Below are 21,992 nucleotides of genomic sequence, written 5' to 3' on the forward strand. Positions count from 1 at the left end.
TTTTTTTTTTCTTGGCGAAGAGCTTCGAAAACATGGTTAATAATTTTTCATTACAAATAATTTAATAGCATGCCTGAAAGCAACAGGCTTCTTGACAGTCGCGTGAATGGCAACCCCATTACTGTTTCTGAAAACAACCGTGTAAGCAGCTTAGGATGTGTAAATCTACTTATTGCGTGTCAAAACATAGAAAACGACTTTAAAGCTCAAAGAAGGCTAAACTTTTGAAAAGAAATGTTTTTATAAAATAAATAACTAATATTTATTTCCAACAGCAGAAGAAAGAAAGAAATTGAAATGAGAAAGAAAGAAACAATATGTATTACCATTAAAGTGTAGAAATCAACTATTCTGCTACTGTCTGCAGGCTACCTAGATAATGTGCAGATTAACTAGAGTAATCCAGTAAAGCGCCAAGAAAACTGTCAAAAAATTCTCACATTACCGAGATAATCTGCACATTACCGAGATAATCAGCACATTGCAGAGATAATCTACACACTACCGAGATAATCTGCACATTACCGATAAAATCTGCACATTGCAGATATAATCTGCACACTACCGAGATAATCTGCATATTGCAGAGATAATCTACACATTACCGAGATAATCTGCGCGTTACCCCCTAAGCAGTTTTAAAGTTAAAATGAGATCCTTGCTGATTTCTGAATGTTTAAATTAACATAATTAAATGACTACAATCAAATAATCAACAAAACAGTTGAAAGAATCAATGACCAATCACTTTGAAAATTATATTACGAAGAATCAAACGATTTTTAATATTATTATACTTAAAGAAATTAATATAATGACATTTATTTATTTTTCGATATCAAAATAATCAAGTCAATAAATACAATCAAAAAAATCAAAAAATTAGTTGATAGAATGAGCGAAACGAACTGAAGTTTTACCATACAGATCCGTCAATGCGCTCGTGTAATATACTTTGGCAAATTACGGACTCCGTAAATGTAGGAAAATTGCGGATATCTTTTGCTACAGCACTTCAACCAGTACCCTAGCTAATCTGAAGACTAGCTAGGCAATGTGTAGATTAATGACTTCAGAACCTTAACAGTAACATTTAAATAAAATTAGGTTAGTCTAACATTTATTTATTTATTCAAAATTCTGCATATTCACTCTATAACAAAAAAATCGACGCACCAAGAAGGAGTTTGACGAACATTTGTGGATATGAAGACAATGTGCAGAATAGTAAATGATTAAAATTTCAGAACAATTGAATAATTTATTGCAGAGTTACAGTAACAAGTTCAATAAGGTGTTGACCCGCCTCTAGCCTGGATACAAGCTGCCACACGGCGTGGCATAGACCGATAAAGATCCCAGATTGTCTCTTGCGGTATTTCCTGCTAAATTCGATCCAATTGTCGAATGAGGTCATCAACATTCCGTGCCAAATGCAATCGCCTTCAGATCATATCCCAGACATGCTCGATGGGAGAGAGATCTGGTGATCTGGCAGGCCAAGGAAGAGTTTGACAAGCTTGCAGACAGTTCATAGCAACACGTGCCGTATGTGGTCTGGCGTTGTCCTGCTGAGAAACCAGCCCAGCGAGCTGCAAAAGGAACGGTAGCAAAACAGGTCTTAGGATGTCGTCGACGTACCGCTGTGCAGTAAGTGTACCTCTAATGACGACCAAAGGGGTCCGACTGTCAACGGAAATGGCACCCCAGACCATAATACCCTGTTGAGGGCCGGTGTGGCGTGCAATAGTGAAGGCAGGATCCCCTCTCTGCCCTGTGCGTCTCCATACACGTCTTCGATGATCGTCAGGACACAGTTGGAAGCGGTATTCGTCGCTAAAGACTATACGTCCCAAGTCGGCATCATTCCAGCCTGATCTGTTCAGAACATTCATGCATACGAAATTTCAAAGCAATCGGATGATTGCTTCTTGGTGCGTCGATTTTTTTGTTATAGAGTGTATTTAAATTATTGAAGTTTTCATAATACAATGATCTTAAACAGTTTAGATCCTCTGAAGTCACGTTGTGTCAATTTTTAACAGGAATAATTCATAAGGAACTAAAAAAAATTTGGGATCGTCCGTAAATGATGCCCCGCATGAAGGAGAGGGAAAATGTGAAAGTTTGTGACAAGGGGTAGGAAGGAGATTTCAAGAAGTGTGATATCCCACAATTTGGTCAAAATAAAAATATTTACACTGAGGCGAAAAGTATGATCTGAATTACCAGAATATGGTAAAATGTATCGTGTTTCTGGTTCTATGGGAACACCAAGAAGCATGGTGAATTACTGAAGTGCTTTGGTAATGATTTTGGTAAAATTAGCAATAAAATATTGTTTTTTAATGTATATTAAAATCTGGTTGGTAAATGAGTTAAAAGTCTTAGAGACTGGCATGAAAGTCATTTGTTCGATTCAATTCACTTTTCAGTTTTGTATATTGGCTATATGTCTGGTAATAAGAACTAATCAGGATTTCCAGTGAACCGTTGTGTATACGGAACAATTACCAAATGAATGGTTTAAATACCATATATAGCCAGAATTATATTTTTCTTATCAGAAATGTCTTTTCCATACAATACGTTAATTGCATCGAAAGTTTTTTCTATAAATTTGAAATTTCTATTATATAAAAATTTCCATTACATTTTCTACAGATATAGAAATTTTGAAAAAGAAATAAAATATTTTTAAAGATTAAAGCAGATTAACTATTTTCGCATGAATCGTTTAATATTTTTTTTAATATTTTCATAATATTTTTTAATGTATTCTATCAAATTGAGTACACATCTAATCATTAATATTACTGTTACTCTCAAAAACGTGATTAAAACACATAATTGTAAATTAAAAATAAAATTTGAAATACGTGTTTTTGAACACGCTAACATATATTTAATTAATCTAGCGTGACACTTAGTGACAAAAAAGAGGTGTCAAAAATATTGAAAAAGGGTCACTTAAGTTATTGACTGACTCTTTTGATGAATTTTATAAGCTGAAAAAATATTAATTCCTTTCACACTATTTCAAAACATTGTTTCTAAAAAAAATTTTACGTCGAATCTTTTTTAATTTTCTTTTTTATTTAAACATTTTAAAACATTCTAAAAACGTATTATAAATCATTTTTATTGCTTTATCAATGATGCATATAATTTTGCTCTATACATTTTATACTGTTTGAAGATAATTCATTCATTAAATGTATTTTCTTTGTATTCAGCTTTACTTAGTCACTCTATAAAGTTCTAAGCATACGAACACTTGAACTAATATTTACCACTATTTCTTTTTCCTTCTTCCCCATAGAAAAGTTTTATACGATATTTCATGCTTCAATTATTTTAGTATTATACAACTATTTACTTTCTTAAACTACAATTAATAACAGTTTCTTCACATAAAAATGAATATTTTTACAACCCTGCAAAATTTATATATTAAAGAAGATTCTTGACTATTTTAATCTAATCTTTATTTTAAGAATCGCTGTATTGGAAAATTATTGAGTACAAAATTTTATGCTATAAATTTTATACTTATTTTATATATTTTATACTTATTCGAAACATTACAAAAGTGGTTGTTTCTTGTCTTAGCCTTCTTCGACAGAAACCATCTTAGATAGAAAGTAATAATAAAGAAAAAATTTAATTATCGAAAATAACAAGTGCATGTGTGATTAGTTTTCAAAATAATAACTGGGGCAATTTATTTATTTTTCAAGTTTATAGATACCAAAACTTCTAGATGTATGAGAATTTTCAAATGAATGTTCAGTTTCATCGAAGCCGATATTAGGTGGCTAAAGCATACCGAACAAAATTAAACGCAACTAAGAAACAATAATTACAGCTATCTGACAAAGTCATGTGTAAAAATCAAATATTGATGTAACAAATGCCTGAATTTTTCTGTAACTATTGCTGAAAAGTAATCATATTTTTACATAAATGCATTGGTAGCCAAATTTTAACCATACTTTTACATTGGACATATAGGGTAAATCTAGGTCAGGTGGCTATAGAGAAGAAATGGCCAGTCCAAATACCTCCGAAATTTCTTAACTCATTGCAGCGGAAGCAGTTTTGCAGGAAGCCGTTTAATTTTTGTGTATCAATTTGGGTAAACATTACTTTTCGTAACAACAAAAAGTATGTAAAATTTTAATGTTTATTTTATTTAGGGGTCAAATATTCTTTATGAATTAAGTATTCTGTTGTTCTTCAGTGCGTAGGTTATATTTTTTTTTCAACTAGACGGACCACTTTAAAGCATATCTATAGGCGAACATTTGCTCCTGGTTGAAAAGCAATATTATAATGGAGTGACGCTATAAATTAGTTGACCATCATAAACTTTTGGAGAGATGGCCATCGAGAAGACTTGACCACTTTTCATGAATACGTATTGACAAATCGAGGTTCGTAGGTTACTTAAAACATTAAAAATAGGTTGCAAAAGTAAGAAAATAACATGCATATTAGTAAATTAGTCTTCACCACCATCTCTAAAGCTATAAATCTAGTTACGAAATCTTTAGATTCGTTAATAGTTTCTGTTTGGTTTCGCTTGGTTTCGTTATTTTAAGATGAAAGTAATAAAAAGAAATCCTTAGTTTCTTTTTATTACAATATTGAATGAGTTAGGACCATACAAACCCTGCATAATATATTCTGATTCTACAAACCTTAATCCGAATGAACCCTATAAACTACTGGATACTACATATTATTCGATTCTACATTCTCAGAATTTGAGGAATATCAGTGTGTTAACTGCTGAAAAGAATACAATTACTGCAACTAAAAAACGATGCCAGTATGAGATGTGTAATGTGCAGCAATGGCTCCATGAAACATGTACAAACTTCAAACTTTGAAAACTTTTGCCAGAATTGTAGTCAAGTTTTTCGAAACTTGTTGATTAATTTCGTACCTTAGATTTTGCTTAGTAGATTTTTTTTACATATTTTCCAAGTTAAAAATTCCGTCCTTGCAGCTTATTACAAGTTTTCCATAGTTAATTATATGAAATGTGGTGTTTTCCATATTTAAAACTCATTAACGCCTGAATTTTTTATGTAGCTACCATGACTCAAAAAAAGCTCCTATTAAAAAAGTGATAGTTTGTTTCAGCTAAATGAATATTTTTTTTGTTGACTACTACTCGCTATTTGAAAAGAATAAAAAACATCAGCTGAATGTGAAAACTATCCTGCTTGAAAGAAAAAGAATTCTCATAATTTGCGTGACGAATATTTCATGCTGGGTCTTCACTTTTCTTTACTGTATTCAATGACATCTCACCTTAACATTAAGGAGAGATGGCCACTTGTTAGTGTAATTTCAAGCAATTTTTTTAACATTTTATTCTCAATATTCCATAATTTTTTACTCAAAATATATTGAGTATATGTACGGTCAACTCAAAACCATAAGAATATAGTAAAATTTATTGTGTTTCTTGTTCATCGGGAATGCTAAAAAGATCGGTAAGAAGCGATTTAGGAATGGTTTTGGTAAAATTAACGATAAAATACTGTTTTATAACGTGTGGTGAAATTTGGTCAAATTTGATATTTTTTCATGATACCTTAGAAAAGTGATTTTCGAATGGTGTTCTGCGAAACCCTCGAGTTCCTCGAGTTTTAACAATTTCGAAACGTCATTACAATTCGATCTATAATTTATTTAATATTTTGGTTGCCTTTACAAAATTATTTGAAGGAAAGAGCCAATGAAAAAGGTTTTTATTTTTGAAAAATATATGGAATTTTTCTAATAACCATAAATTGAACAAATTATAAAAAAGTCAGTTTTTAAGTATACGAGTATATATATAAATATTGCAATAATAATTTCCATCGCATTTTTTAAATCAAAATAAAGTAACTAAATTCATTAACAAAGGAAATGTGCTCCCCTAATAACCTATTTCAACCTTTATTGGTGTCATTTCCATGTTTAATTTCAACGAAGACCATATTTCATTCATTTTCAGCTTATGTATATTCACCAAAGAAAACTCATAACAAGACTAGATTCAACTTCAGGACAGCGCGAATGCAGAAGTCGGACATGAAACATGAGTCAACCACTGAGGATATTTTACGTCAGCACTGTGATCGATGCGAGCCGGTTGCAAAATTCGCATCAACCAGTCATCGCTAGATTCCAACCTGGGTCACATCATTGGAAAACGAGCGCTTTATCCCCTGAGCCACCACTGCTCCAAATCGATTATTTTATCTTATAAACATAGTTAAACAATCGACCCAATTTTTGAAGTTTACGACGATTAGTGTTCAACTCCGTAGCCTTGTAATTTTAAACCCAATCTGGAAGACAAAGGAACTCCTGGATCAAGTATTGGGTGAAGGACTTTTTAATAGAACTTTTCCGCATTTACGTTACATGGAAAGGAAAACCATGAAAATATTCCCTGGTTAGTCTGATGGTAAGGGAATCTAATCCATAATCCGTCAACCACTGAGTATATTTTACGGCAGCACTGTTTTCAGCGCGAGCTGAGTGCGGAATTCGTTTCGACCCGTCATCGCTGGGATTAGAACCCGGATCACCTCATCGGGAGACGATCGTTCTATCACCTGAACCATCATGGGTCCTAATTCGCTTATTAAATATTCTTTAAATGAAATAATATTTTATTTGTAAACGAGTTCACAATAGTTTTCATATACTTTTGTTTATAAGAAAGGGGTTCCGCCGAAAGGTGGTTGACCATTTAGGGTGCCATAGTCGAAAAAATAATTAGAAACCTCTGCGTTAGTACCTGCAAAACTATTTATTGGATTAAATGTGCTTTTCAGCTTTGTTTTCTTTTACTATATGTGTGGTAATACGAACTATAATTTTGAACGGAAAAGTTTCAGAATAAAGGGTTTTCAATTCCGTATATTTTGGGTTTTATTACCAGAATTATGTTTTTTTTTCTTTTTGCAAAAAAATGCCATTGCAATTTTATCAGATATTTTTTTCCATGAGTATTATTCGGCAAAATTTACTCACATTTTATATTTTAAAATCAAAACCAACTCCTGCCGGCTAGATGTGTTACACGTCAGGAACACTGTTTTTCCAATATTGTAAATCATAATATCAAAAACGAAAGTATTGTAAGTTTAAAAAAAACGCTTCTGCGCATTATTCAAAGTTTGGAAATCTGTTAAGACTATTAGAAATTTTAGACCCATTTTGAACAAAAATATCGTTCAATTTTTCTGCTACCTTAATGTAGTTTGCTGCATTAGTTGAGCGATATTATTGCTGAAATTCATTCTTTTTATGATAGATTTTAATTTATTGATTAGTAAGGTTTAATATGATACCCTAAACTTGGAAATCTTTTACACTGTCATAAGGAGTGAACTGTTTTGAACTAAGACATCGTACAACTTTTTCGAAACCTTAATATGAATCCGAGGTGAATCATATTACCATTCAAAATAATATATACGTATATTTGATTACGGGCTGCCCTGGTTTAATATTACCCATTATTAGAGCAGCATTGAATTTGCACGATTTTATGGTTCTAAGTAAAGTAAGAGTATGTTTCACCGTAGAACCATTTTTTCTGAAAAAGTTTTTTTTTAAAAAACCAATTAGTTTCTTCTTATAGTTAATTTTAATACACTAGCGTTACAATTGATTTGTTAACACAACACGCCTTACGAGTTACAGTGTCTCTAGATAAATCTAATAATTAATCACCTGGATATACTATTTTTAATCCTAAATTAATGAACATAACATCTATTTTTCTCATTACTTCACGAATGGCAAATACACTCTCGTCAGATCAAATAATTCAAACTACTATTATCAAACATTTAACTACCTTAATGATATTTAAATAGCATGTATATATATAGATCTATTGCTTCTGCCGTTCGATATGGGTTAAGTTCAAGACTTCTATGCTATCATCGCCAGCAGTGTTTTGAAGTGCTGTAACTATAGTAAAAAAAACAAACGTAATACCAAATGGAACAATTGCAGCTGCAGGCTGGCGTTACGTGAGTTCGAACTGTTCCTTTTAAAATCACGTGACACTCCAATGTCACGAGATGCTTGTAAGAGAAAGTGCGGGGTCGAGCTTCATCACCCTGGTAACAGCAACCTGAAACGAGAAAAAAAATTATAAAAGAAATGATCCAAAGGTTGTGTTTGTTTTTCTCTACGATATCCATTCAAATAGGTTAAACGAATTCAGCATGAAAATAATAAATTGAACTTAACGAATTTTTTTTTTCTGTTTCCCTAGTTCTATCGATGAGGAAGGAACTATCATTTTACGAATTGTATTTTCGTGTTCCCATTTTATACAAATAATTGCATGATAATAAATGTTCATATTATCATTTCCGAACTGCAGTAATAAAAATTGATTAGACCAATAGACGAACATCAGTAAAACTTGGTACCTACACTACACACACCATGGATAAAAAAAAAGGACTGAAAATTAAAGAAATCATATAAATTTAAACCACCAGGTGAGGAGAAAAAAATGTGAATAAGAAATGAAAAAAAATCGCGTACTTTAAATTCTATTTAATAACAGCCATGACTTTGTTCAACGTGCGCTCCCATTTCTACGAGCACATGCTCAAAACGTGTTAAACTATATCTAAACTCGAATGGTTTCTCGATCAATTGTTGCAACATAGCATGTTAGACTTGCTTTAAATCAACTTTTGCTTAAATATACCCACAGTCCTCTTCTCTGTCTAATGCACTTAATCAGTCTTTTCAAATTTAACTTCTTCTACCCGAGCCTTTTTCGTAAGTTTTTTAAGGATGGATATTCTAGCAGTGGTATTGACAGATTACTGTTATCCTGCCTCACTGCAATACTCTTTCTTCTGGGCATGTTTCAGCCTGAATTTCCGTTTAACTGTATTTTGTTCTACATTGCATAACTCCCTAGGTCATACACTATAAGCGACATCTATTGGCCAAAATATAAACTTCTTGCTGATTTTTCCTTTGCATGGTAGATGTAGCGAATATACCAAATTTCATCAATATCGATTCATTTAAAAAAAACGTTTCAACAAAACCGGAATAAGCACTGCACGCTTCATGAGCCCATTCTAAGAAATCTGAACATTGAATCCAGTCTTCAGTAACAGGTTCAATGTATTTTTCATCACAAAACATACAAAAATAACAGTCATTTTTATCTATAGGCACTTCCTTACGCTTCTTTGCCCTGCTTGGACCATCTTTACTTGAATTATCATCATTTATTTTACACTTTTATTCTACTTTGACTGTCCCATCTTGCCCGGTCCATCTTGCCCGAATAGTACATTTTTTAAAGAAATTCTCTGCAAATTTGTTAAAACAAATAAATTTTAATTTTCACTACTCATTATGTCTGTACAATAACACTGCAGTGCCACAAATTTATAAAATTAATTGCAATGTATTAAACAAATAATAACAGCATGCAAACCTGAAAAAATATTTTAACACGTCATAAGAAAAACAAAACAATGCTTGCATTTGGGTAACACCTTGTAAACTGACGAAAAAACTTGTGCGTATTGAAAACAACAAGATTTTTTTTCTGAAAACTCACTCTAGATGTCGCTACCGTGATGCGCATAGAAAAAAAAGCGATGTCCCGTACTTCCCCTAAGAGACAAAATATTTTTGTATGATAAACTGAACTGTAAGAAGTTTTAGTGTATCTGAACACCAAAAAGGGTGACAAATACTACACAAGTGGTGTTATACTTAGAGTTCCACTGCACCAAGAACCAAAAAGAGTTCCTGATGTACTGAAAACACATAGAATGTTCTACTTGTTATAAAGTATCCATCAGCATTCTTGTTATTCAGAAGCACTTAAACTTACAATTACAGTAAGATAGGATACAAATTAAAATCATTAAAGTATCAATGTTTCGATAAAGCAAGTAAGAGCCATTCATTTAAGATGCACATATACACTACTTCGTGAAACGAAACCAGTTTCCTTATCAAACATGCACACAGCACAAAGAGAATATTAAAACGAATTCGAACCAGACGTAACGAATCAGAATTGGAAAAAAAAAATTTAAATATTATAATATTATTAATTACAATTGACACATTAATGTAAATCTTCTAAAGAGAACATAATTTTCTTTATTAAACTAAAAACCTACTTGTATTTTGTAACAGTTTACATGAGTAGATTGTCAACTCTATCCGACAAGATTGAAATTACGTGGCAAATAATCGACTGTTATTTTAGAACTTGCTCTCCCACGCAGGTACTGGTGTCCATGCCTAAGCCTATTTAGGCTTCAACGTCTTCGGAGTTGCAGTAAAGCATGCCTGCTTCCTTCCGCAACCATGTCCACTCACTCATATGAATGACGTATGTGTAGAGTGTGTTTTCATTAGTTTCCAGTATAGCTATAGTATTTCCCTTTTATCTTACCATAAGGCTATGGTGTCCCGTCATATACCATATAAATTTCTATGGTTAGCATAGGCTTATGGTGTTTTGTCATATAAATACCATACAAATTTCTATGGTGGCTATAGGCGTATGGTATCTTATCATGTAAGTTTCATACGAATTTCTATGGTTTCCATAAGCTTAAGGTATCCGTCCATACAAATTTCTATGATTGCCAAAGATTACCATAGGCGTGTCTATGGCAAATTATCCTAAAGGATGGTGAAGTCAAATTTAAGGTAAATTAATAGGCAAAACTTGTCCCCATAGATATGTTTTAGCGAATATGAATGATATTCAAAAATTAGTCATGAATATGTTACAAAAATATCATAAAAACGTGGAATCCACTTTTATAGTTAAGTGAAATCGGAAGAACTCATTAACTAGTTTCTATTCACTAGAATTGTTAAGAAGTGTAGGACAACAATTTAAAAAAAGAAATAAACTTTTAAAATGAGTAGATACTGTTGCTTCAAAAAATATAATTCGTGAAGCCAAGTAAATTACTTTAAAAACAAATTTCCTTAATTTCTTTAATGTAAATTTCCTTAAAAACAAAGCGAAAGAATTGAATTATTTAACATTTACCTCAGAAAGTTATTTCACAGAATTGTTAGAAACTTGCAACTGATTGCAGTACTTTTTGAGTCTGAAAACACTTCAATATCTTTCTTTTCGAACTTACAAAATTAAAAATAAAGTACGATCTAGATAAAGTAATTCTCAAAAGAAAATAGCGAATTATTTGTCAAACAATGCAAAAACATTTTAAACAATAGAATATTGTTCCTTTTATTGAAACTTCAAAGAAAAATTTAATATTCCTGCTAAAAATAAAACAAGTTTCTCTAAAAAAAATATATTATGTTACATTTGTTTATCTCAATTACGTAATTAAAGAAAATATCTCAAGGATATTTTTTTAAACTTTTCTTTGAAGCTAAATTCGTTTGTTTTGAATTTTTTTATTTAACTTAAGCACTTTGCTAATTATTGTGATACTTATAAGAAATAAAAAAAAACATTCGGGAATGGGATAGCTATGAAGTTTTATAAGAAAATTCTGAAGTAAATTAAAAACACTGTGCAATGTTTAGTAACCGATTATTTTTTCTTTAAGTATTTTGATAACAAAATTATTAAAATAATACTTTTGTTTAAAGAAAAACACACTCATTTTAAAGCCAACAATTTTAAAAGATTAGCAGAGCAAAATTGAGATTTAATATTATAAAATACTTAATTATTATTGAAAATATGCTTAATAATGTAAAGTTGATAATTTTAATTATTGATGTAAAATTTAATTTACAAATGCTGTAAAAATGGAAAAAGTCATCATGTTTCCAGAACTCAAAAGTAACTTACAATCAAGACTCGTCAGACGTGAATAAGGAAAACGAAAAAGATTTGAAACAGAAAACAGCTGCCAGAATAATGAAAATGTATAAAACTATGGAATTCAGGGTAGTCGAGGGTGTCAATTTCGAGCAAGTTGCATTTCCAAGCGCTATGGAGAAGTAGTAATATAATACGCCATTTACTATGGAATCGGCATTTATTTGAATGAAAAAAAATTCCGAAGCATCAAGATGAGCTGATGTGACAAGGGATGAAAGAATTTTGGAGCATCGAAAATAAGGCCAGCGCCAAGGCAAGGGCCAGCGCCTTTGCCAACCAGGCTATCCCGGCCCTAAAAGTAACAGCACATTTTACGATTAATAATTTATTTTTATTTTAACTAATTTTATTTACAATGATTTGGTCTACAGCTATGTGTATTCAATTTGAACAAATGCATAAGAATTTGACATCGAACAATGAAGTTTGCATATGCCGGAAAAATTAAACGAATCAAGATTATTTTGATTGTTACTACTTAATTATTATTTTTTAATATTGTGGGCCAATAGTCCTATCGGGTTGGCATTGACTCAAATTAGTATTTTTTTTTCGTGAATTTAAGAACAGAGACAGGTTTTTTTTTTAAATAAGTCAATCAATCGATCAAAATTTAATTTATTGAACGTATTGCTTGGTTGCCTTCACTTAAGCAAATTTAAATAGCATAAGAGAAATGTATATACATAACAAAATTAGAGTTTATTAGACCAGTAGTTTTTCAAACATTTTTCTTTTCGTGTTAAAATTTAAAGTTTTGGTTTAAAAAAAACTATCCAAAAGTGTAGATGGTTATACAAAAGAGTGCAACAAAAAGTTTTTGTATAAAAGTATAATCTTACTTCGAAACAACCAGAATGCAAGAAATATACCACATTACAATGTATCACATGGCATATTTTTAAAGACATTTTTAGACTATTCTTTGTCGAAATATGTAAGTTTAAAAACGTTATAAATAACGGGGATCGCCTAAATGTTGCGCCAAACGTCTAGAGGAGTAACGCTTCAGGATTAAAATTGCATAGAAACCAATTCCCAAAAATGTCATTACACGTGGTTAAAGGAGCTCCCCTATTATGAACTGTTTCCTTTTATGCTTCTAAACTGACAATAATAGGAATGCACCCTTAGTCGCGTACAATGACATTTAAGAAGCCGTGGTATCTCAAAGGATAGAGCATTCGTTTTTAAATGAGGTAAACCGGGTTCAAATCCCAACTGTGACTGGTCGATACGAATTCCGCATCTGGATTGCATCTCCCACAGTGCTGACGTAAAATATCCTTTTTGGTATACGGATCATAGGCTGTCAGTCTAACCGTGAAAGGTTTTCGTGTTTTTCCTCGCTATGTAACGTAAATGCAGGTTAGTTCCATCAAAAGTCCTCTACGAATGCAAAAGCTCTCCCTATACTTGATCCAGGAGTTCCCTTGTCTTCTGTATTGTGTTCAAACTTAAAAGGCTACATAGCAGTAGTAAATCCAAAATAATTGGGTCGGCTGTTCATCGACGGTTATAAAATTAAATAAAATAGCATTTCAGAGTGTAGGTTTCTGTACAATTTTAATCCTAATGATGTGACCTTTCTCTCCTAGAAGATTTCTCAATATTTAAGCTGCCCTTTTTATATGCAATGTTCTTAAACATGTAGTACATATCGACAAAAAGTAGACAAAAAATGTCTTTTGAAAGAAAATAAAGCTTTTGGAGCAAAACTAATTCCTGATTTCAAAACCCCACACCTGAATCAGGCAAAATCAAATATTTGTATAAATACAACCATAAGTTTGTTCTTCAGTGTAATTTATTTATTTTTAAGAATCAGTAGTGTTATTAATTTTCATTTCTTATTTAATTAAAATAGTATGCAAAACATGATTTGTTTTTGAATTAATTTTTACTGTCAAATACAAAAGATGTTTTTTTTATAAATTTATTTACAATATTTTACGAGTCTTTCAAACTCGTCTTTAAGGAACAAACTAATTAAAATTTTAGAAAAGGATACTTGATTTATGTATTCTAATAATTTCTTTAGTATTCTTACTTGATTTTAAGTCTCTAAATAAGGAAGAGTCTTCTTAAAAAAAGGAAATGAACTGTTTTAGAAAATTTTTAATATACAGTTGAGACGCGTAGCAGACATATTAATTAAAATTTTCAAATCTGAATATGGCTTCAGCATAAAATTCAGTCATTACTAGCTTTTAGAAAATCAAAAATAGATGTGTTTTTTTTCCTTCAAAAACTTCATAGCATAAAAAAATATATGTATGTTAATTTTACCCGTTAGTCAAGCAGTAATAGTTAAAAGAAAACATCATGAATAATGTATAATGGTAATACTCAGTTAATTCTGCTAACATCGTTTCTCAACATCCTTTTAGTTAACGTCATTTTACATCTTCATGCAAGTTAATAGCAGACAGACATTTTATTTAGTACATATATTTTGCGTGAAGTGAATCGTTGTTACTTTATGAAAATAAAAACCAAAAAAATTTATTATGCTAAGTTAATAAACAAAGGTTCTTTTTTTTAAATTCCTAACTCCTAGAAACAAATAAATGTAACGCAATATTGATAATTGTTTCTTGAAATCTCAATCTCTATGAAATAATGAAATATATAAATGATATAATATTAAAAGACAACAGTCAATTTTCGTTTCCAGTATTTTTATGGTACAAACAAGTTCATTAAGGATAATTTAGTTTATTTAAGAACACTCAATAAACAAAATGGCCCTGTTATTTAGCTGTCATTACATTCAATCACTATATTCTCCAAAGAATTATTTATTATTTTCACACAATCGAGAAACATTTATTCGAGAGGGCCAAGATAGCCTGGTTGATAGCACGTTGGACTCGTGTTCGTGAGAGTGTGATTTCGAATCCCTCCGGCCGAAGACTCTCCTTCTACTATAGAGTGACTGGAGCACGCTATATCTGTCGGGGTCACAAAGTCCTCCGAATTCCCGTAACAAATTAGTATCTCCAGAGTACACAATTGTAGAACTTTCTCCTCTGGTTCAGATCAAGAGAACGATCTTTGGATGAATGAATTGAGTATAAATGGGTCCTTCCTGTAAAACAGGCGGTGACGTGTGTGGGACTGAAGTTGTATTCTTGTCCGTTGAAAAATCAGCTCCAAGAAACGCTGCCTCGATCTAAAAATTCGCTTGAAGGCTTTGTTGATATTGACAAGAGGCATTAGTAAAGCCGCGAGGGCTCAGGGGATATATAGCGTTCACCTTCCAATGAGGTCAACCGGGTTCGAATCCCGGTGATGGCTGTATGATACGAATTCCGCATCCGCCTTGCACCGACCACAATGCTGACGTGAAATATCCTCAGAGTGGTAGACGGATCATGGGTTAGAGTGAATCCCCTAGCCGTCAGGCTAGCCGTAGTAGGTTCTCGTGATCTTCCTCTCCGTGTAGTGCAAATGCTGGTTGATTCCATCAAAAAGTCCTCCGCGAAGGAAATGTCCCAATACTTGGTCCAGGAGTTTCCGGATTGGGTTCAAAATTTCAAGGTTACGGAGTTGAACATTAGTATAGCAGTAAACAAAAAAAATTGGATCGACTGTTCAACGACGGTGATAAAATAAAATAAAAAGTGGCATTAGTAACAAGAACAGAACCATTTATAATTCATCACCTGCCCAATGTAGCTTCTTACACCAGAACAATTTTATTTTGAATTCATTTTTATCAACTTTTTATATATAGCGTTTTGTTATTACAAAACAAACTTTTTTGCTACAGTATGTTCTAATTTCTATTTAAGGTAATTATTTAAACTTATTTTTGAAGAGCCTGGGCAGCAGATTACCTTTGTGTTGGAAATTACTACTGATCAAAATTTGTATACAATTTACCACACTGTAATTTAAATTTTGTTAAAGATCGTCATTAATCTAACTTAAATGGTAAGCTATTTTCTTTTAATATTCTTTAATAAGTTTAAAAATTTACATAGTGAAAAAAAATATGGTCAAAATTACCAGAATATGGTAAAATTTACCGTGAGCCTGACTCTATGGGACGATCTTGGTACTTTTTGCCGATACGCTAACAATTTTGGTCAAAGTAACAAAAAAAATATGATTTTCTAATCTGAGGTTAAATTCGGGAAATGTGGTAAAATTCGGCCCAATTTTTTCGTCTATGGAACCATAAATAACCAACCTTCTTTTGGGGGAACCCCGATTTTAATAATAAAGTTTATTTAGGTTTTTAAAGATTATTTTTAAATATATAATCAGAGGTATGAAGGTTTTTAATTGTCCTTTTATTAATAGTCTTAAAGCATGTTTCATCCCCGACGGTTGAATTTGAAGTCCTTGTGCTTATATCTAGTTTATTTATGAATTTGTGGCTTTGGCACATATAAGTAAGCTAAAAATTATTAAAATTAAAAACATTTTGGTTTACTTCAAAATTAAAACTTAAAATAACTGCTATAAACGTTGAAAATGGTTATTGAAGTATATTTCCTCATTTAAAAATTTAGTAATTTTATTCTAGTTTGTAAAGCACAATGGGAAATAATGCAATATTTTATAAATGCTTGTTCTTCTTATAATCTGTTCAATATATTGTAATGGAAATATTATAATTCCTTTTAAAAACGGCATTCCTATTTCTTTGGCATTTATTTTTTTAAACAATTTCATAATGGCAACCGCAAGATTAATTATAAACAAATTATCAATTATTATAAGCGAAATCTAAATGTAATCTTAAGTTTCAAAATTCAACACTGGCTATTAAAAGTACTAACTCATGGTTATATTAAAAGTACTAACTCATGGTGTAGATAAGTTAAATCTTTATTTCATTTTTATTTTATTTTTTCCATTTTATTCTTTATTCATTTCCATTTTCCTTAATTTTCTTACTTTTCTTACATTTCATATATTTTCTCTTTTCTTTTCTCATTTAAAACTTTAATTTACAACTCTCTTTTATTAATTAACAGAAAAAAACATAAATTAATTTAATTCCTTAATCTTAAAAAAATAATAATAATAATAATTAACGATAATAATAATATCATATATAATTTTTTTAACATATCATATTTTTTATCCTTCACTTCACCTTAACATCCTCTTATCAAGTTAAAATTCTCTTCTAGAGTGCTCAAAGGTAAGCTACTTTAAGTTATCTTTTCCCTGATGCATAATTCGTATCTTACTCAATCAATTAAAAATTTCACTATATCGACAAACCTTGATAATTAAAAAAATTTACAAATTAATCTTCAGAGGAGTAAGTCAGCAATGGCTACACTACAAAAGACAGTTATTGAACACGACATTGACATAGTTTACTTCCAAGAGCTACCCAAAAATCAAATTCTCAGCTTCCCTTTATCTTGGAAAATTTTTCACTCAACAGACAAAAAAAGTGGTATCTTTATTCTCAATAAATCAGTAATACCCCTACAATTAATTTCATTGAATAATTCAGTAGCAATCTCAATAAATTCTTGCAACAACCCAGGTCCACTAATCTTAATCTCATTTCATAATTCCCCTTCGGACAATGAAAATCAATTAATTAAAGATCTACTTTTTCACACCTCAAAATACTCTAACAATTCTACTCTACTAATTTGGGGAGACTAGCACTTCTGGGGTTACGCTAACACTGGTGCCAGGGGGCGATGCCCTGTTTGAACTTACTATTTCTAACAATCTAAAAATATTAAACTCACAAAACGCCCCACCAACTTTCTCCTCCTTTCTGCATCTTCCTCCTTTCCAGATTAAATGCTAACAAATAGGCAAGATCTCCTCAACTATTCGAATTGGGAAGTTTTAGACACAGAAACAAGCTCTGATCATTAATACATCAAAATCCGAATAAATAATTCTTTTTCTTTCTTATCCATTATTAGATTTGAAACAAAATACGGTAATCATAGCGAATTTAAGAAAAACTTTTCAAAACTTCATAATGAATTAAATAGCAATTTAGATAACATAGACACCCCATTACAACTAAACGATTTCACAGACGACTTAATCGATAAAATGTTTAATTCTTGTAAACTTTCGTATGAAACAAAAGCCATTTGACAAGCGATCAAATCCTACATGGTGGAATAATAAATTGTTGATACTCCATAAAGAACTGCAAGCGAGTAGGAAAACATATCAACGTTCAAAAATAGAAGACGAAACTAACAAATTCAAAATCATCTAAAAACTTGAAATAGCACATTTTAAAAAAGAAATTTTTAAGGCTAAGTATAATAGTTGGAAATATTTTTATGTGAAAACTCCAACAATACATTTGGAACACGCTATAAAACGTCTTTTAAGACAAATCCTCATCCCTCCATATTTACAGATATATACAACACTAACTCACCTTTAGAAGAAGCTTCACATATTTTAGAGAATCTTTTCCCAAACAATAACAGAATCCCACTAGACAATTTCCATTACCCAACTTTTAATCTTGACCCACCTTTCACATACAATAAATTAGTTAATTTAATTAAAACTCTAAATAATAATAAAGTCCCTGGCATCGACGGTATTGCTAACATAATAATCAAAAAACTTTTTCTATTTTTTGGTAATCTAATTCTAAAATTTTTCAGTTGAGCAAATGACTCTCACTCAAATGTTTTCCAGATCTTTTTAAAAAAGGGCAAGTCTTACTATTTCTGAAAACTAATAAAAATCCGAAACTATTATCATCGTACAGACCAATTACACTACTCCCTTGTCTAGCAAATTTCTAGAAAAACTTATTACCAAGAGAATCAGCTATTATACAGAAAAATATAACATTTTATCAAACAATCAATTTGGTTTTCGTTTCGGCAAATCTATAAATCATGCACTTCAAAATTTTCTAGATAATCTAAAACATCTCAAATACAACTTTCAACATGTCGCAGCCACCTTCCTTGATATTAAAGCCACTTTTGATAACATACAATATAATTTAATGAATAAAAAAATTTCAACTTCAAATCTTCCTAAAAACTTTAGTCACTTAGATCCATAAGTTTTTTTCACAGACGTTTCGAAAACAAATACTGAAACTGATTTTGCATTCTTCAACACAAGTCATTCTAATCATTACACAGTTAATAATAACAACTCAGTCTTCTAAGCTGAACAACTTGCTATTTTAGGATGCATTAGATTCGTCAAATCCCAAACTTCATTTAAGGCATCTAAAAAATATGCAATCTGGTCGGACTCTAAATCAGTACTATACTCTCTAATCAACCCAGCCACGAAAAATTCACTCACGGCTAAAATACAAAAATTACTCCTTAATACAAATATATTTATCTCATGGATTAAAGCACATGACGACAGAACAGGTAATGAAAATGCACACGCCCTAGCTAAATTGTCGACAACTAAACAACAAAATTACTTATATCCCTTCCCGATCTCACATCTCAAGAATCAACTTCGGAATTCTTTATCACAAATTTGGCTAAATTATTGGAACAATTCAGATAAGGGAAGAAGATTTTCATAAAATTATTAATAAAGTAGATTATTTTAAGACGATACCATCGAAACAAGAAATCTGGTTTTAAACGGGGCATGGTCTTTTTCCATGTTATTTTAAATATCTAGACATCTCAGATAATGATCACTGCACGTGCGGCCTTCTGGACACTATCTTACTGAATGCATCTATACAGCCTCATTTCATACTCGCGCATCGAATATTACTAATCTACAAACCTGGCAAAAACATTTCATAACTAACAATACACTTAAAATCAAATTATTATTAGTAACGAATTTTCTCTCTGATAAATTATAACATTCTAAATTTTTAAATTAAAAAAAAATTATATATATTTTGGAATGCTTACCTATATGTTGTAAATATTGTATGTATTTTTCTATTCAATTTCTTATTTATTAATATAACATTTTAATTACGTATTATTTAATACCTGGAAATCAAAATTTTAATGGAGAATGAATTTAAATTAATATTATTTACCGGTAACATCACCATCTAACTGTAAGGAAATCAACGATTTTTTTTATATTTTTTTATTAACCTTCTCTTTAATTTACTTTTCAAAATTAATTTATTGTCAATTTCTATGCCATATATACTTATATTAAAAAAAATCTTCTTTAAACTATATTCAAATGAATATTTCTGTATATTATTAAACAAAATTTTAACCCCCTTTCTTTTGAAACTTTAAATAATTGCAACTGATCAATCACGTTCCCGGGCTTGAGGTTTGCTGGAATAGTGGCCAGACGCGGATTAAATGGGTAAGGGTTTAACTAACCTAGGTACGCATCCGCGTCTGGAAGGAAAGGAAAGGAAAGTCCTAGGGTTTCACGGAACACTATTTAAGAACCGCTACCTAGAAGCATGGCATTATTCGACTATTTATTCGGTGAAAATTTACTTTTCAACTTTGTATTTTTTACTAAATGTGTGGTAATAAAAACGAACTAAAACTTTGAAAACTAGAATTTCTTTTAAACCGTTACCACATGAACAGAAAAACTACCAAATGAATGGTTTAAATACCGTATATTTTGGTTTTATTAACCAGAATTATATTTTTTTAAAAATGTCATTATTATACTATACGGAAATTTTACTAGAATTGCTTTTAATTCATGCAAGTTGACATCTTAATGGAAAATAAAATTATGTGAATTCTTGAATGATTAAAAATAATATTTAAAGGTACATTAAATGCTCATTAAATGCATTTAATGTAAATACTTTACTCAATTCATCAAATTTTTGCAATACCATAAAAAAAAATTTAATTCATTACCCCCACTTTGACTTTGCCAAATGTTTAAAAAACACACCAACACATATGTATCACAGGGATAGTTCCGTATATCTGCATGTTTAACTATTCATTAACAATGTATAAATAAAATTCTAAATCTATTGAAAAAGAAAAATTATTTTATACTGAATAAAAACTAAGCAAATATAATAGACCATTCGATATCAGCAATCGATTAACAATTTTAACTAATATTATCGATTTAAGACTCTATTTCTCCTATCAAGTAAAAATAATTACGGTTCTCAGTAACTCAAATCAATAAAACACAAATAGTTCGGTATAATATGACAAATAAGAGATATAATATGATACAAATGATAGAATAATGACTAATATTTTGTAGAAATACGCAAGAGCTTTTAAATTATTAAGTTTTCCATTTCGTACTCGTGAGGGAGATACTGCGTTCGTATATTCAAACTATTGTGTGTTACCCATTTAAATATATTAAACGACCATTAAAAAGATAGTCGATCCGAAAATGTATTTTGCATAAACTAAACGTTAAAAACTGATTTGATATATGGACTTCTCAAAAGACCAACTTCATTTATTTTATTCAATTCGGTTGTTGTTACATATTTTGATAAACATGATATTGCTTTTAAAGTATTTTCTTTCATAAATGGGTACAAGCAGGATATAAAATAAATTCCGACAAATCTAATAATATTACATCTATCAATGAAATATATATACATACTTAAATTCTTCTTTTCATTTTGAATATAAAATCAATGCCTTATAAGAATGTTAATATTTATAAATACACTTATATATACACACATATATATATTTATGCATATACAACAGGCATACATATGTTAAAACCAATTGTAATGTTAGTCATCAAAATTACGGAACGAATTTTCATTGAAACCGCTTTATCTAAAGTATAAACTTGAGAACTTTATTTAGTGTTTTAATGGTTAATCAAAATAATTATTTTTTCTCAAGCTTTATGGATTTTTTTTCAAATGTAATGTATAGTATAGGGCATTTTGTTATTTTAGCATATTTACGAAAATGTAATTTTCAAAATATTAGGTGATTTTACAATATCGTTTAACTAGTAGGCATTCTTAAAAACTTTTGGTAATTATTTTACAAGGTAGGCTCCTTAGATAATTATTTCACAAATATAAAAAACCTTAAAAACTGAGAAAACGATTGGTGTCATATGCTTTTGCCCCTATTTACAGTATTAAGAAATATTACAACGTTAAGAAATATTATATTATTATGAAATA

The 21,992-nt window shown here is 30.5% G+C and overlaps 1 protein-coding gene across 5 annotated transcripts in view; it reads right to left on the reverse strand.

Annotated features, from left to right (window-relative positions):
• The window catches only part of LOC107436417 (uncharacterized), a 145,312-nt gene that overhangs the window by 101,304 nt on the left and 22,016 nt on the right, over window positions 1-21,992 (reverse strand). For all 5 annotated transcript variants that reach the window (XM_087159950.1, XM_087159954.1, XM_087159953.1 and 2 more), the window contains exon 2: window positions 8,020-8,158. In XM_087159950.1, the coding sequence (XP_087016076.1) occupies window positions 8,020-8,158 (139 nt within the window). The remainder of the gene's footprint in view (window positions 1-8,019; window positions 8,159-21,992) is intronic.

The sequence above is a fragment of the Parasteatoda tepidariorum genome, chromosome 3, assembly GCF_982258835.1.
Source record: "Parasteatoda tepidariorum strain Cologne lab strain chromosome 3, Ptep-v5.0, whole genome shotgun sequence".
NCBI classification, from domain to species: domain Eukaryota; kingdom Metazoa; phylum Arthropoda; class Arachnida; order Araneae; family Theridiidae; genus Parasteatoda; species Parasteatoda tepidariorum.